Genomic DNA, 14,848 nt, shown 5'->3' on the forward strand with positions numbered 1-14,848 from the left:
TCTGTGTTGGTGGAGTGGTGCCCGTGGACAGGACTTCAGCCCAGGCCCCCAGGACGCCTGCAACGCCTTCTAGCTGGAATCCTGATCTTGCTCTTCTTCTGAGCCCAAGCTGCCTCCCTCTTGTGTTTTGGGGCCTGGGGTCGGGGCTGTAGGTGGAACCCAATTGCATCTCCTACCTGACAGGAGCGGGGTGCCTTTATCAGTCCTTTCCGGTGTGGTTTGACAGACGTGTTTTGTGAATTATAAGAAGATTATAAGAAGTCAGTAGCCACGTTCTAAATGGCCTAAACAGATGAGGGAGGTAAATCTGGGGAGCAGTGAAGGGCTTGGGGGAAGGGCCCTCAGCCCGAGGGGGGCCCAGGAGCAGGATGGGGGTGAGGGCCTGACCTCCATGTCCCCAGTGCTCCCACCCAGTCCGGAGAACGCCACCCTGTCTTAGCAGAACATAGAGGGATGGCCTGGGTGGTGGATAGTCCCAACCCCAGGCTGTCACCTCTGACTCTTCTTACAGTGCTCGGGGGAGTCCGCCAGCAGCAGCAGGCCAACGGTGGGAGGCAACTCTGTGGGAGGGGAGGGATCCACTTAGGGCAACAGAGACCCAGAAGACCATGGGGCAGGGTGGGGTAGCCCCCGGAAAGAGGCCAGGTTCCATTCCACGTCCCTACCAGCGGCCAAATCGTTCCTGGGAGCCTTGGTGTCTACATCTGTAAAATGGGAAGGAACATACCACCTATCCTAGGTGGTCCTGGGAGAACCAAACGTGGTGTACACAAAGCACAGACTGCTGCTCACTGCTGCTCTTGCCTTCATTATCCCCACGAAATACAACAGGGAGCTGTGCCTGCAGGGCTCCCACCTACGAAAGACAGAATAAAACCCCAGGCTTTTCTGTCTAAACTTTATAGGAATAAATTTAAAGTGTCTGATTGAAGATTCACAAGACTAAACATAAAGTCTAAATAGTGAGGCTTTCAAATGGTGTTTCTCTGTGGGTTGTAACCTTTCTCCCTCTGACTTTATGGAATCATTGAGGGAACACCCCTCTGTCTTCTGGAGAGGTTGCTCTGCCAAAGTTACAAGTTGCTTAAGGAAGCCAACTAGATCCTCTAATTTATTCGGCTGATTTGTATTTTAATAGAAGCGTCCCTGTGCCTCACCCTCCAGCAAATCCCGTCAATGTCATTGTTTGGGCGTTCAGCAGCTCTGAAGGGGATGCCTGCTAGCTCATCGTTGTTCAAATCTTTGATTCCGTGGTACGTGATGGAGAGCCTATGTTGGTATCGTGGTTGACCCTCTGTCTTCTCAGCTGTCTGTTCAGACCTGTACCCGTTTTTGATGGGGTGGGTTGTCTTTGAATTGTGGAGTTACGAGAGTTTTGTGTGCATTTTGAATATGAATCCTTTGTCGTTAGGGGTTTTGCAGGTATTTTCTCCTAGTCTGTGGCTTGTCTTCTGGTTCCCCAGACAAGGCCTTCCACGGAGTAGAAGGCTTAATTTTATGAAGTACACGTTACCGATTTGCGCCTGTGTGTGGCTAGTCTTTCGGTGTTTTAAAACTCCAAACCCAAGGCCATGTAGATCGTCTTCTGTATTTATTCTAGAATTGCTATAGATTTGCATTTGACGTTTATCGGTGGATAGTTCTCAGTGAATTTTGGTGTACGTTGTAAAGTTCGTAGCTGCATTCATTTCGTTCTATAGGGTTTCCAATTAATGGTCCCTTAACTAAATTTGGATAAGGCATGGGATATTTGGCTCCGTTCGGTTTGAATTTCAACACTTGGGGGATTCCGCGGGCCCGCCCCTGGTGCGGAACTGTGGCTGGGCGTCCCGCACTGCCCCCGAGGGCCGGCAGGGGGCAGCCGAGCCCTCGCCCCTCAACTTCCGCCCTGCACTGCGCATGCGTGTTCCCGCCCCGCCCCGTCTCCACGTGCCCGCTGACAGGAGGCGGTGAGGACGCTGAGGAGGCAAGGATGAGGAAGGAGGAGGAGGTGAGGACGTAGAAGGAGGAGGTGAGGAGGCGAGGACGCTCAGGGAGCAGCCTCCTGCGCGTGGTGAGTGTCGGCTGAGAGGGAGTCTTGGAAGGGCGAGGTGCGGAAACTGCGGGGCTCGTGCGTCAGCGGCCGGAGCGCGTGTCCCGCGCGGCTTTGGCGACGGGCTGGCGGGCGCGCGCCGTTCTTGGCGGGCCCCCGGTGGCCTGGTCGTGCCGCGGAGCCGCGCTGCCCGGGTGGTATGCAGACGCGTGTGGCTCGGCGCTGGGATTGTGGCGCCTCCGGCGTGCTGGTCTTTGCTCTGCTTTGGCTGTTCGGGCTCCTCGGGCTCCACGCGCGTTTGGGCTGGGTTGTGTTTCTTGAAGGCGCGTTGGACCTTGAACGGCGCCGCACGGAGTCTGGCCAACTTTGGGTTGTGTAGACGCTGACGTATGGATTCCTCACGTCCGTGAGCACCATCTGCTGCGTCCTAGTTTGCAGGGTGCAGCCTTTCCCCTCCACGGCTAAGTTACGAAGCGCGCCACGTAAAGCTTCTGCACGGCCCTGGGTAGGGGGTCCCCTTGAGCCGTCTGAGCAGTGTCTGCAATGGGCTTCGGGGCCCAGTCACCACAGTGCCAGAAATGCGCCTGCTCCCCCAAAGCCCCGCTCCCCCGAAGCAACAGCTCCTGTCTTCCTGTGCCCGGACAAGGCTCCCGCTGACCAGGTGGGTCCTTCCGGCTGGACGTGCTGTCAGTGCATTCTCTCTCCCCCGCAGACACCTGTACAAATTGCTCTGGCAAGCAGTGGCTGAGCTTGCCTTCAGTGAGGACGGGAGAAGAGGAGGAACCTTCACAGGGAGGAGGACCATCCAAATACAATGGTGGCGAGAGGCCCCAAAGTCATGCTCCTTCCACACCTGCCCACCCCACCTCTGCGTGTGCCTCCGGGGTCCCAGAAGAGAGAAGCTCTGAATTTTTCTGCCACTTCCCAAGTGACCATCCACAGAGATGGCGGCGAGGAAGGCTCTGGCTGAGTCCAACCCTGAAATTAGGAACCATTGGTCTGTTGGGTGCACTGGGGTCAGAGCAGGAAGGGACGAGCACCTACTGTGTGCCAGGAGCTATCGGGCTCCAGGCCTACCAGGTGAATAAGCAAGGCCATTTTTCTTTAGAAACTGTCCGTGGGGTTGGGACACAGCTGAAATTGAAGAAGAGGTACATTTGCGTGTGTGTGTGTGTGTGTGTGTGTGTGTGTGCACATACATATGCATATAAAACTGAGATACAATATATAGTATAAAACATGACTACATGTAAGGTACAATCTATATGTTGTTTTACAAATTATCTGTCATATAGAAAATATAGAATGTTTCAGTTATTTTTGGAATGGTGTTCTCCCTGCTAGAATCAGGGTGGTCTTCCTGGAGGAAGTGCCGTGGAGCTGGATTTGGGGTAATAAACTTTTCACTGTGGTGAGGATGTTAATCCTGCAATGATCCCATGAAGGTTTTGTGTTTCCCACTTAGTTGAGAAGAAAATCATGGTACTCACCCCCTTCCTTCACCTTCGTCAATCTTTCACCTTCCTAGACTTGTGTGATGTGTCCCTGGTCCCAAGATTATCCCCACATGTCATGGCCATGTGTTAGGGGTGACTCATTTCCCCCCAAAATTCCTGTGTTGAAATCATAAGTTCCAGGGCCTCACAATGTGGCCTTATTTGGAAATAGAGTCTTTGTAGATATACTTAGTTAGGATGAGGTCACACTGGGTCTACTACTCCAATAAGACTGGTGTCTTTATAAAAAGAGGGAATTTGGACACACACACAGGGAGAATGCCATGTGAAGATGAAGACAGAGATCCAAGTGCCACGTCTCTAAGCCAAGGGATGCCAAAGATGGCCAGCTTGCACCAAGGCTGGGGGAGAGGCCTGGAGCACGTTCTCCCTCATGGCCTCAGCAGCAGCCCACCCTGCCCACATCTTGATCTCAGATGTCAGATCGCCAGAGCTGTGAGAGAGTAAAGCACCTGTTTGCGGTGCTTTCTTACAGCATCCCTGGGAGACGAACCCACCCTGTTCTCAGCATTAGCAAGGGTTTTAACACCTGAGTCCCCAGGTCATAAGGTGGCAAATGAGACCCAGCACGATTCAGGTTAAGATGCACCTCGTGTTTATTGAGCACCTCTGGTGTATTAGGCACCATGCTAAGCCCATGGATCCTCAGAGTGACCTGTGGGGTGAGCAAGATTGTCCCTGTTGTGCAGACGAGGGAATAGAGGCTCAGAGGATACAAGACTCACCCGGTGGCGGGGGAGGGGAGGGAGAGCAGAGCCCCCAGCCCTGAGCATCCAGGGTGATCTTTCTGGCTGGGGAGCTCCATCCTATGGCTGGGGTGCCTGCCCCTGTCCCCTGAGGTCCTCCACAGGGTCCTCCTCAGCAGAGTGCTCCGTGCTCTCCTCGTCTCTCCTCTGGTTCTGTATGGTGGTCTGAGCGTTCTGCACGATACCAGTCATCACCACAGCAACGGCATCAGTAATTTTAAGGGCAGCAACAAGTATCGAGCACTTTCTAAGAGCTTCCTGTAGATTTGTTCACGTAGTAGTCACCACAACCCTACCAGGGGGGTCCTGTTATTAGCCGTACTTTACAGGGGAGGGATCTGAGGCACAGAAAGGTTAAAGCACTTTCCTGAGGCCACACATCTTGGGAGCAGTGGTTTTGGACCCGGGTGGTCTAGCTGGGGGCCGTACTTGCTTCACTGCCTTTAGAGAGAATTATTCAGGAAGCCTGTCCCCTCCACTGTGGGGCAAGGCTCCCCCGGGCCCCCCACTCACTGAGTGACTAAACCTTCCCTGATAGGCATGAGGCTGCTTAGATCTTTGTCTTACTTGGTTGAGCACTCAGAGCACTATTCCTGCAGAAATAGAAATGTGCTTTGCTGAGCTTGTCGGAGAACTTGGAGTCTATGTACCGTATGACTATGTACCGAAAATCTGAGAAATTCGGACTTCTGAAACCTATGGGCCCAAGGGCTGGGAAACAGGAGTGACCTGTCCAGAGAGCCGTTGCTTCTCAAGTGGACACACTTCAGGATGCCTCTAGGGTGCACTCAGGACACGTCGTGGCTACCCTGTGCTGGTTCCCTGTGTTACTGATTTCACTTCCAGGCCAGTCCAGGTCAGACCCTGGGGCAGATCTCCACACTCCCCAGGCAGTGTCTCCTCCTCAGGACCTGATGCAAATCCCTGTCCTCAGATGACCTCTCCCTCATCGCAGGAGTCACACTCCTACCCCCAGTGCTCACCTGGCCAGTGAGAGCCCACGGGACAGCTGGGGAAGGCATGGTATCCTTGAGTGGCCGAGCATCGTAATGTCCATAAACCCCATTCATCTGGGCTCTAAAATCCTGCCCAGGAGAGACCAGGATGGGTTATTGCTAATCAGGAAATGAAGAAAGTGGTGGTCAGGGGAGTTGATGCACAGCTGGTATTACCAGAACCCCCACCCGGACAAGGCCCTGTCTGGGAGCTTCCTGTGTGTTTCTCTAGGTAATCTACAGTAGCCCGGTAAGTGGGCATTATCATCCCATGTTATAGATGGGCAAACGGGCCCAGAGAGGCCAAGCAACGCACCCATAGTCACACGGGAAAATTAGAGATTGCTCTTGGCCCTGAAAGAATGTTGTAGAGATGAGTGGGGCACCTGGGTGGGTCAGTCGGTGAAGCAACTGCCTTCAGCTCAGGTCATGATCCCTGGGATGGAGCCCCATATCCTGCTCAGTGTGGAGTCTCCTTCTCCCTCTGCCCCTCCCCCCACTCGTTCTCTCAATCTCTCTCCCTCTCTCTCAAATAAAAATAAAATATTTAAAAAAAAAGAATATTGTAGAGATGAGTGAACACACCAGAGCCTATTGGTCTGCATTTAACCTCGTGTGGTGGTTTTAAAGCTTACCCACAAATTCTTTGACACTTTGCCCATCAGAAGCTGAAATATAATTCTCCTCCCCTTGAATATGTCCTTCATGACGGACTCACTTCTAAGGCATAGATTGTGGCAGAAGCAACACTAAGTTACCTCTAAGTTTAGGTTATAAAAGGTGATACATTTTCTACCTGCCCCTGTCACGGGATGCAGGCTTTCTTTTTTATTTAAAAAAAATTTTTTTTAAGGTCAGGGACGGGCAGAGGGAGAGAGAGAATCTGAAGCAGGCACCATGCCCAGTACAGAGCCGGATGTGGGTGTCCATCTCACAACCCTGAGATCCTGACCTGAGCTAAAACCAAGAATCAGACATCTAACCCACTGAGCCACCCAGGCACCCCAGGATGCTCGCTTTAGACCAGCTGTCATGCTATGAGGAAGCCCACGCCAGCTGGAGAGGCCTCAGGGAGGCCAGCATTCGGGCTGCAGACCCCTGTGGACCCAGGCAGGTGGGGCTGTGTGGGTGTCCAGCTCCTGCAGTAAGTGCCCCAGGGCCCCTGAGCTCGGAAGTGCCCTGTGTTTGGTCCAGTGCTCTGCTGTCACTCTCTTGAAATTCTTAATAATCATTGAACGAAGGGCCCACATTTTCGTTTTGCAGCAAACGGTGCAAACCAAGAGGCCTGTCCTGTACCCAGATAACAGCCATCATCTATCAGATCCGGGGGAGGGCGCCTTTAACATGACTCCCGCCACAGATACCAGCCGACTGAAAACCCAGGAAGGACCCATGTAAGAGCATCCCGCTGAGCCCACCAACCCCAGAACCACAGAAGATAATCACAGCGGGCGATAGCTGTTTGAGGGCACAGGGTTTGGAGCAGTGTGTCGTAGATACATCAGCTCCTGCCTGATAGTCATCAGATCAGGTGGGGATGATAGCACTTTGTCTGCCTCCAAACAGCCAGCATTGGCCTGGGGTGCTTTTTGTCAGTGTTGGCTCACCTGTTGTTTTTAAACACCCAAGTGATGCTGAACACGTTGAAAGACAGACTTGGGAAAATCCCCCCACCTCTACTTTTGGCTGCCAGGGGCGGATGTTTAAAAGAATTCTTTGGAATGAGTCTTCAAAATCATAACAATTGTGAAATGTTGCCAATAAAAATGGCTTCTATGAAGATACCTAAAATCAAACTGAGCCCCACACCGTCAAGTAGAAAATGGGGCATTTGCAGGGAATACCTCCAGATCTCTCTCCAGGTCGTAGCTCTCCAGGATCTGGAAGGCGCTGGAATAGACCTCCACTGCTTTGGCATGGAAGACCATCTCGATGGTGACAAAGTCTGAAAAAATTTTCTATGGGGAGAGAAGCCCAAATCACATAAACAACACTGTCACAAGGGGAGTCCTGGGGTCATCGTGAATGTGGACAAATGGGGGGGTGTTAGCTGTTCCTATGGGGACAGGTCATAGGCCTGTGTTACTTCTGATTTTGTTTGAACAGACAATACATTCCCCTTCAAAAGCTGCCTTGCACATGAATTGTTCTGGAAAGGCAGAGGGCTTGTTTCTTGTAGCCAAAACCTCTGGCCTCTGTCACCTGTGGGCTGTGAGTGGATCTTCCGGGAGAGGCCTCACAACCTGATGAGCCAGCTCGTCAAAACATAGTCTTGGCTTTTCATGATCAGATGGTTCTGCTCAGCTCCGCAAGCTCTTACAGGCTCCTCCTGCATTCCCGGCCCCAGTGAGGGCCCCTGCTGCCAGCCGGTCCTTCGCAGAGACTCCCATTTTGCTTTGGGTCCCCACAGGACACAGGCTTGGTGTGGGGGAGGAGCTTGCAGTTTGGAAAAACCCCGCTTCACACAAACATTGGAAGTCCCTGGCGGGGGAGGCAGGCTCAGGGGAAGTGCCCAAGCCAGCGCAGGAGAGGAGAGGGAAGAGGGGCCAAGACTGTGATGGGAACACCTGCTTCCTTGCCCCTTCCCTGCTGCCCCTGGGAGGCTGGCCTGGTGGTCACCTCTGCAGATCAAGAGGCAGGGCCCAGGCCTTCCCCTGCCGCTCGGTGGCACGTGGCCCAAGAGGATGACTGATCCTCTCTGAGCCCCAGCGTCTTCGTCTGCACAACAGGGTCAAGGGTAGTTCCAGTTTACAAAGCCCTGTGAGATTCAGTTAGCGCAGCTGTTCTTTCTGGCTCCCCAAATCAGCCCCAGCCCTACCTGGAGTTTTTCAGAAATGCACATTCTCCAGTCCCACCCAGCCCCACAGAATGGGACTCTGGGGTGGACCCATCGCTGGGGGATCTAAATTTTAAGCAGCCCTCCAGGAGATTCCTGCTGCACGCTCAGCTATGCGAACCCCTCTAAGAAAGCATCACTTCCATGCTTTCACAGGAGCCAGAGAGCTCTTTTGTAAATATGATCACTTAATTAGAAATAGGACCTACACCTATCATTATCTGCAGTTCTGAGTTTTTGCTCTTTCAGAACTGGGAGGGCTCCCTCGGGGATGGCTTGCATAAGTGCCTCTTACAAACCTAATCCCCAAAGTTTAAAGGATGCCTATTTTAAACTGCATGCACCTGTTGGCCCCTAACTGTGGAGGCCAAGAATCTCGTCCCAAACTCTTGCTGGCATCCCGCAGAGCCCTGCTTTCAGGCCCCATAAACCTCAAGTGCTTAATATTGGCCTGCTGGTAGTCTTCGGTCCTGCCTGCAGCATAGATGCGTGAGCACTTATCACCACAGGTTTTCTCCTTGTGCATTTATTTCCCAAATATTGACTGAGTACTGTGAAGTGCCAGGCCCTGGACCCAGTGCAGGGACCCAGCAGAGGACACGGCAGACAGGCACCCCTTCGTGCCCCATGTGTGCATGCCCATGGCAGTGACATGCGTGTGGGGGGCAGGTGTGAAACAGCAAGGTGCCCCCACACTTTTCACTCTGTATTGATTGGCATGCGTCATGGGTCTCCCCAAGGTGTCAACTCCATGAGGACAGGGGCCTTGCTTTTCTGGCTGTGGTGTCCCAGCACCAGGCACAGTGCCTGGCACATTGTAGGTGTGTATTCAACATTTGTTGGATTGATGAGTGAATTAAAGACACCATTAATTCATCTCCCCTGAGATAACTGCCCCCAGAGGGAGCAGAGCAATGAATTAACATCAGGGCTGGACTGGGCTAGGGGTCCAGGTGAGTTTCCCTGAAGATGAGAAGGTGTTAACTTGATGCAGAGTGAGGGCAAAGCCTTCTTGGCAGCGGGCACATCCTGTGCAAAGGCATTGAGGTATGTTGGGGTTCGGTGCACTTGAGCGTGGATTGATGCGTCCAAGATAAGGCTGGGCTGGGGCTTCCAGAGGCTTGGGGAGGATACTGCCTTTATCCTTAGAATACGGGAAGTCATGGGAGGGCATTTAACCCAGGAGTGACAAATTGGAGCCGCCTTTTATGAGATCCCTGGGGCGGCAACTTGGAGGGAGGGGGCTGTCAAGAGTGGCTGCAGGGATCTCTGTGACCAGCTGGGGCTCTGGGCCCAGGATTCTGGGTTGCACCATGGGGTGTGGGGGTGTGGAAGGAGGAAGCACCTGGGCCCCCCTGCTGACCTAACCATGGCTTGCTCAATGAAGAGCAAAGAAAGGAGGAGGAAGTCAGAGCAAATCCGTGGGTCCTTGTGTGGAAAGGATGGGGGCTTGGGGGGACAAACTCTGCCAAATTCTCCTGGTGGGGAGCTGGGCCTTGGTGCTCAGAGGCAGAGCCTCCCCGCTGCAGCCAGGATTAGGCCAAGATGCACTGTCCTGGGAGCCCAGGCTCTGAGAGCTGTCTGGGCAAACAGGTGTACACACATGCTCACACACATACGTGCTCACACACACTATGCACACACATGCACGCACTCACACAGATGTGTTCAGGTTCACACGGACACACATGCGTGTACAAAAACATATGTGAGGCCAGAGCACTTCTAACACAGGGCCGACTACGCCTACCTGTAGGTCCTTCAGCTTCTGCTTCTGGAAGGTGTCGATCATCTCCTCCAGCTGGTGGGTGGTACGGCTGGCATCCACTGAGGCCCTCTGCACACTGGTCTCTGCCTGGCTCCAGAGGGAGACGTGTCATGGGGTGGTTCTGGCTTTTAGACACTATTCTGGGTCATTTTCCGTTCTTCCCTTGGGTCATCTCTCTTGCCTTATGGACATCTCTTGCAAATTGGGTTGTCGAAGGAAAGGCCAAGTAGCACCATGGTGAAAGGGCCAGGCGCTGCTTGGATAGACCTGCTTCCTAGCCGCGTGACCCTAGGCAAGTCACTAAACCTCTCTGAGCCTCAGTTTCTTTGCCTGTAAACAGGGGACAGTAGTAACACCTGCTTTGCAGGGGTGTTGTTGGAATTAAACAGTGGGCACCTGCTGGGTATATAACAGGTGCTCCACTTTCAATAATTAATTCCTGCATGTGGAACGTTTTTAGGTAATTAAGTAATTCATTTGACCCAACTCCTTGCCAGGCACACGAAGAACCTGGATTTTAGTCAGACACCCTCAGAGTGGAGTTCCAGGTTTGCCTGGTCTCAATTTCCCCGTCTATCCAGTGAGCATTCAGTGATAGCCCTGACAAGGAGGTGGGGGCACGGAGGGGGTGGCTTACTGAACAGTGGCTGGCTTACTGAACAGTGTTAATGAGGAGACAGAACCCAGGTCTCCTGGCCCCCAGCCCACTGCTTGCCCTGAACCTTCGACTGGCATCCTGAGCACAAGGCTGTGCACACACCTGCCCAGGTAAAAGTTCACCGGGCTGTTTTGCGAGGTCGTTCACCCCTGCACGGGATCCTGCCTTCCCAGACAGACCTGGGGCACTCACCTGGGACTGAGAAAGGTGCTGTTAAGGAGCCAGGCTAACCAGCAGCCCCGACCCACAGGACCCCTGTGAGAAATGGCCACCCCGGCCCGGCAGCCTCAGGCCCAACCTCCAGGGAAGGATACGATCATTCGCCTATCCGAAGGGGACTTCTGCCTCAATTTCTCCAGCTTTTCCAGTTGTTTGATCTCATTCTTCTGGACTTGCTTGAATTTCTTGATCTCGGCCTAGAGGAAAGAGAAGGGCTGTTTCCTAGGTGTGCGGGCAGGCCAGACCCCGTCAGGCAGTGTCCCCTGCTCACCCGTGTCTGCTTGATGTGCACCCCGTAGAGTTTCAGGGGGCTGACGACCTTGGTCTCCAGCCTCTCGACCTGGGGGAGCACAGATACGCAGAGAGTCAGAGCAGGCAGAAACAGAGAGGTGCGCGGAGCCTGTGGGGCGTCCCACTGCGTTTAGAGAGTGCTGCGTGACAGGAGCCTGTGGGGGGCTGTGGAAGCACGAGACACCCTCCCTCACCCCTTAGAGTTGTGAGCACCGGCCTGCACTCAGGGCTCTGCCTTCCGAAGGCTCAGGCAATACATTTCACCTCCCGAGCCTTGTTTCCTCACCTGTAAAATGGGTATAATGACTATGCCCACTGAGGGTGTCATGACTGTTTTTTGGGAGCCGCTGAGATTCCAGTTCTCCAGACTGCCTTACAACCTCACTGCGGGGACTAGAGGGACTCACTTGGAACACGAAATAGCCTGGGATCCAGAGCTGACTGAGCTGAGCACGCTCTGCATCTCCTGAGGACATAGGGCCTGTGAGGGGGATGCCTCACACCCCGGAGTCGGTGCCTAAGTGCCAGACGTAGGAGCCCCCAATCCTTCCCCTGGGCCCCTGAAAATCCTGATTGCTGGCCACCACCCCCAGGGGTTCTGAATCAGCAGGTCCTCAGTGTGGCCCAAGAATCTGCATTTCTAACAAGTTTGCAGGTGAGGCTGATGCCTTGAGGACCAGTGGCAGGGGGGATCCCCTGAAATTTTGGCTTCCCAGATGGGCCAGGGGATCTGGAATCCCCACCAAGCCCCTTCCTTTTCCATGTCAAGGCTTATGACCCTGCTGGGTAAACCCAAATCTTAAATAATAATAATTTTCCCAGGAGTCAAAGGAAAAGGGACTTTCCCCGTTGCTTTCCTTACAGCATTTTCTTTAGGAAACCTGCAATTGTAAATCCCTTTCTCTGTCCCTTTGGGACTTATGTAAACGCTTTAAAAGCTAAATAAGATTCTTGATGGTTTACAAGCTGGGAATGGCAGGCATCTCTTTGAAACGTCAACATCAAGGACTGACAGGTCTCCAGGGAGTTGGCTCTGGGGCCTGGCTCCAAGCTCTGAAGACCTGCTGTTCACAGAGATAGGAGAAGTTTTACTTTTCCTTGGGAGAGAGGCATTTTGCTGACACAGGCAGCCAACCAGCCACCAGGTGGAATTCGGAAGTCCCGTGGGACAAACGGTGTCGTCTGGTCCCCTGTCCTGAGGCAGTGTGCGTAGGGGTGTTTCTGCCCCACTGCGTCGGGGAATGAGGTTTCTGGCTGCTGTCACCTATGCATTGCCCACAGTGTGTCTTGTTTTGTGCTTCTTCAAAAGAAAAGCTGGTTGGATCTTGTCAACAGTCACACAGAGTGCTTTCCTGGGCTGGCAGGTGACGTTTATTTTTAGTCCTCTCCCTAACACCCTACTGCCTCCTCGCCCTCATCCGCCAGGATTGCTCCGGGTCCTGGGCCCTGGAAAATGCCTCCTGCCCACAGTTGTAGTCCTTATGCCTGGTTCCTGGGGCCCCTGCCTTATCTGGCCTTTGCCTAACACTGCAAAGCTTTCAGGCTTTCAGTCCCATAAAGGGCGGCATGGCCCTGGGGATGGAGTGGTGTATGTCCACCCTTCAGGGATGCCTTTGGCAGAGACATGCTCTTTAGCTGTGGTCCCCGTGTTGTGGCTTCCACCCTTGGACCCGACCCCAGCCAGGGGACTGGAGTCCTCCTGGGCGACCCCCCTACCTCAGCCTGTCGGTAATCCTGCACCTTGGCCAGGTCCTCAGCGAAGTTCCTCATGGTGGCCCGCATCTCCGGGTTCTCGGTGTTGGCGAAGTCGGTGAGCTGTTTGACAAGCTGGTCAGCCTTGTCCCGCAGCCGAGCTGTCTTGCGGGTGTAGGCGGCCAGGAGCGAGCAGAACTGGCCAAAGTACTTCTCGGCATTGGTCACGGTATTCTCCATCACCCTCACCTGGCTGTCCCTGGGGAGGAGGGGACTGAGAAGCTATTCTAGGCCATGACACCCAGGCAGGTCAGGACAGCGACATAGGGGTCACCCATGCATCACCCCCCACCTAGCTGTCGAGCACCCTGCTAGGTGTCTGCTCCCCTTCCCCTGATAATGCTCACGGTTCTGTCAAGGCAGATTTGGGAAACCAGCAGGGTCACAAGGCTGGTCAAATGACTGGCAGGAATGCAAAGGCTAGTTTGGCTCCAAATCCAGTCTTACCCTCCCTGGGACCCTTCCTGGGGTTTTGATCTTCCTGGCGGAGTTTTCTGTATTCCAGCCATCCCTAGCTGCAATGGCCCCTTCCCTCCAAAATCCCCTCATTCTGTCTCCCCGTTCCCCCCGCCCAGCTGTTGAAATTCTCTCCCCTCTCCGAATCCTGAAGGTTTTTAAAAAAATTAATAAACTTTATTGGGGGCCAGTTTTAGGTTTACAGAAAAACTAAGTGGAAAATACAGAGAGCTCCCATATGCCCTCGCCTCAGGGTACACACGATTTCCCTGTTATTATTAATAAGGGCTGCATTTTTAAAGAAACACATCGAGGGGTTCAGAGGCACCCTCGAGTTTGCGACGCTCAGAGGAACCAGTCGCCAAAACAAATGGGTAAGGGGCAGGCAAGCTGCAAGACAGCATTGATAGGATCTGGCCGGAGGCAGATCTGGCCCAGGACCATGCCAGAGGGTCTTGGTGTCTGGTCGGCTTGGAGGTTCCAAGAGAGGTTTTCCAGGTGGAGCTGAATGAGGCAAAAAAGGGTATGGATCCTGTGAATTTGGCTACCCCAGAGCTGTGGGCAATAATGCTGGAGAAGCAGAGGTCAGATTCAGGAAGCTTCCCTGGGCTTCCCTTGACCTGGAGGTGGGGTGGTGTGGGAGGGAGAGCACCCTTTACTACCACCTGTCCCCAGCAGGCCTGGCTGTGCCCATCTCTCTTGGTGCATCAGGCCCCCAAACCTTGCTTCCCCTTCCCTCCCAGCCAAGGCCAGCACAGGGCCACTCACCTGGAGAGAACAATGCTCATTGTGACCGGAGGCACCAGCTGTCTTAGGCTAGGGGAATAAGGACAAGGCCCCAGGGATCCCACAGGCTAGGGAGACTCTGGCAGGGCTGGGCGCAGCTGTGTGGTCTGGGCTCAAGGGACGCTGCCACCTGGTTGCCAGGCAACGTGGCCACCCACAGCCACCCTGGGAGGAGCCCCAGCTGGTTGCCTGGCAACCTCTCCCCAGGCCAGCCTTGCATTGGCTGGGGGAAGGGGTCCCAGAGAGCCCCCTACCCTTCGTTTGAAGGTGGAAGTTCTGCGAAACCAGGCAGTGTGGGGGTTCCCTAGGATGCGACAGATATAGAATTTAGGACAACTTGCTTGGGGCTCGGCCATGAGGGGCTGCCGCCGAGCCTTCCCCAAAAGCCTGGGAGCAGCCGGCAGGGTCCTAGGATACCTGGTTACTCAGGAAGGGCAGTATGGGAAAGCACAGAGTCAATGGGGGGGGGGGGGTCCTGAAGCCTTGTAGCTGAATGGAGGGGTCAGAACCCCAGCCCAAAGGGACTTCTTTAACATTTCAAACATCATCTTATTATTTTTCCCCTTATTTATAAAAACGGTTCTTGCTTATTGTTAGAAAACTAAGAAAGTAAAGACACAGAAAATCCAAGACCACATGATGAAATTGTACTAAAGTACAACACATTTTACTAAGTGTGCACTGTGTATTTTCACTGTGTCTACATTTTACCTAAAGAAGTATGAAGGTAGGAACACTGTAAGAGATGGGGTGGGAAGAGGGGCAGGTGTGGACCAAACACACAGCAGAACG

The 14,848-nt window shown here is 53.6% G+C and overlaps 1 protein-coding gene across 5 annotated transcripts; it reads right to left on the reverse strand.

The window, feature by feature from the left end:
• Positions 1-4,154: 4,154 nt before the first annotated feature.
• Positions 4,155-14,202, reverse strand: CIBAR2 (CBY1 interacting BAR domain containing 2). Of its 5 annotated transcripts, none has more exons than XM_019803989.2 (9): positions 14,039-14,202; positions 12,779-13,013; positions 11,043-11,111; positions 10,867-10,968; positions 10,655-10,750; positions 9,877-9,981; positions 7,135-7,248; positions 5,279-5,380; positions 4,155-4,469 (listed from the first exon to the last, which is right to left on the reverse strand). In XM_019803989.2, the coding sequence occupies exons 1-9, from the start codon at positions 14,056-14,058 to the stop codon at positions 4,356-4,358; spliced, it is 957 nt and encodes a 318-aa protein (XP_019659548.1). In that variant the 5' UTR covers positions 14,059-14,202; the 3' UTR covers positions 4,155-4,355. The 5 variants fall into 5 exon arrangements, with proteins under 5 accessions (XP_019659548.1, XP_034495593.1, XP_034495590.1 ...); XM_034639702.1 differs by having other exon boundaries at positions 10,745-10,750; positions 12,779-13,028; XM_034639699.1 differs by having other exon boundaries at positions 12,779-13,028.
• Positions 14,203-14,848: the final 646 nt, after the last annotated feature.

This window comes from Ailuropoda melanoleuca, chromosome 12 (genome assembly GCF_002007445.2).
Source record: "Ailuropoda melanoleuca isolate Jingjing chromosome 12, ASM200744v2, whole genome shotgun sequence".
Taxonomy (NCBI): domain Eukaryota; kingdom Metazoa; phylum Chordata; class Mammalia; order Carnivora; family Ursidae; genus Ailuropoda; species Ailuropoda melanoleuca.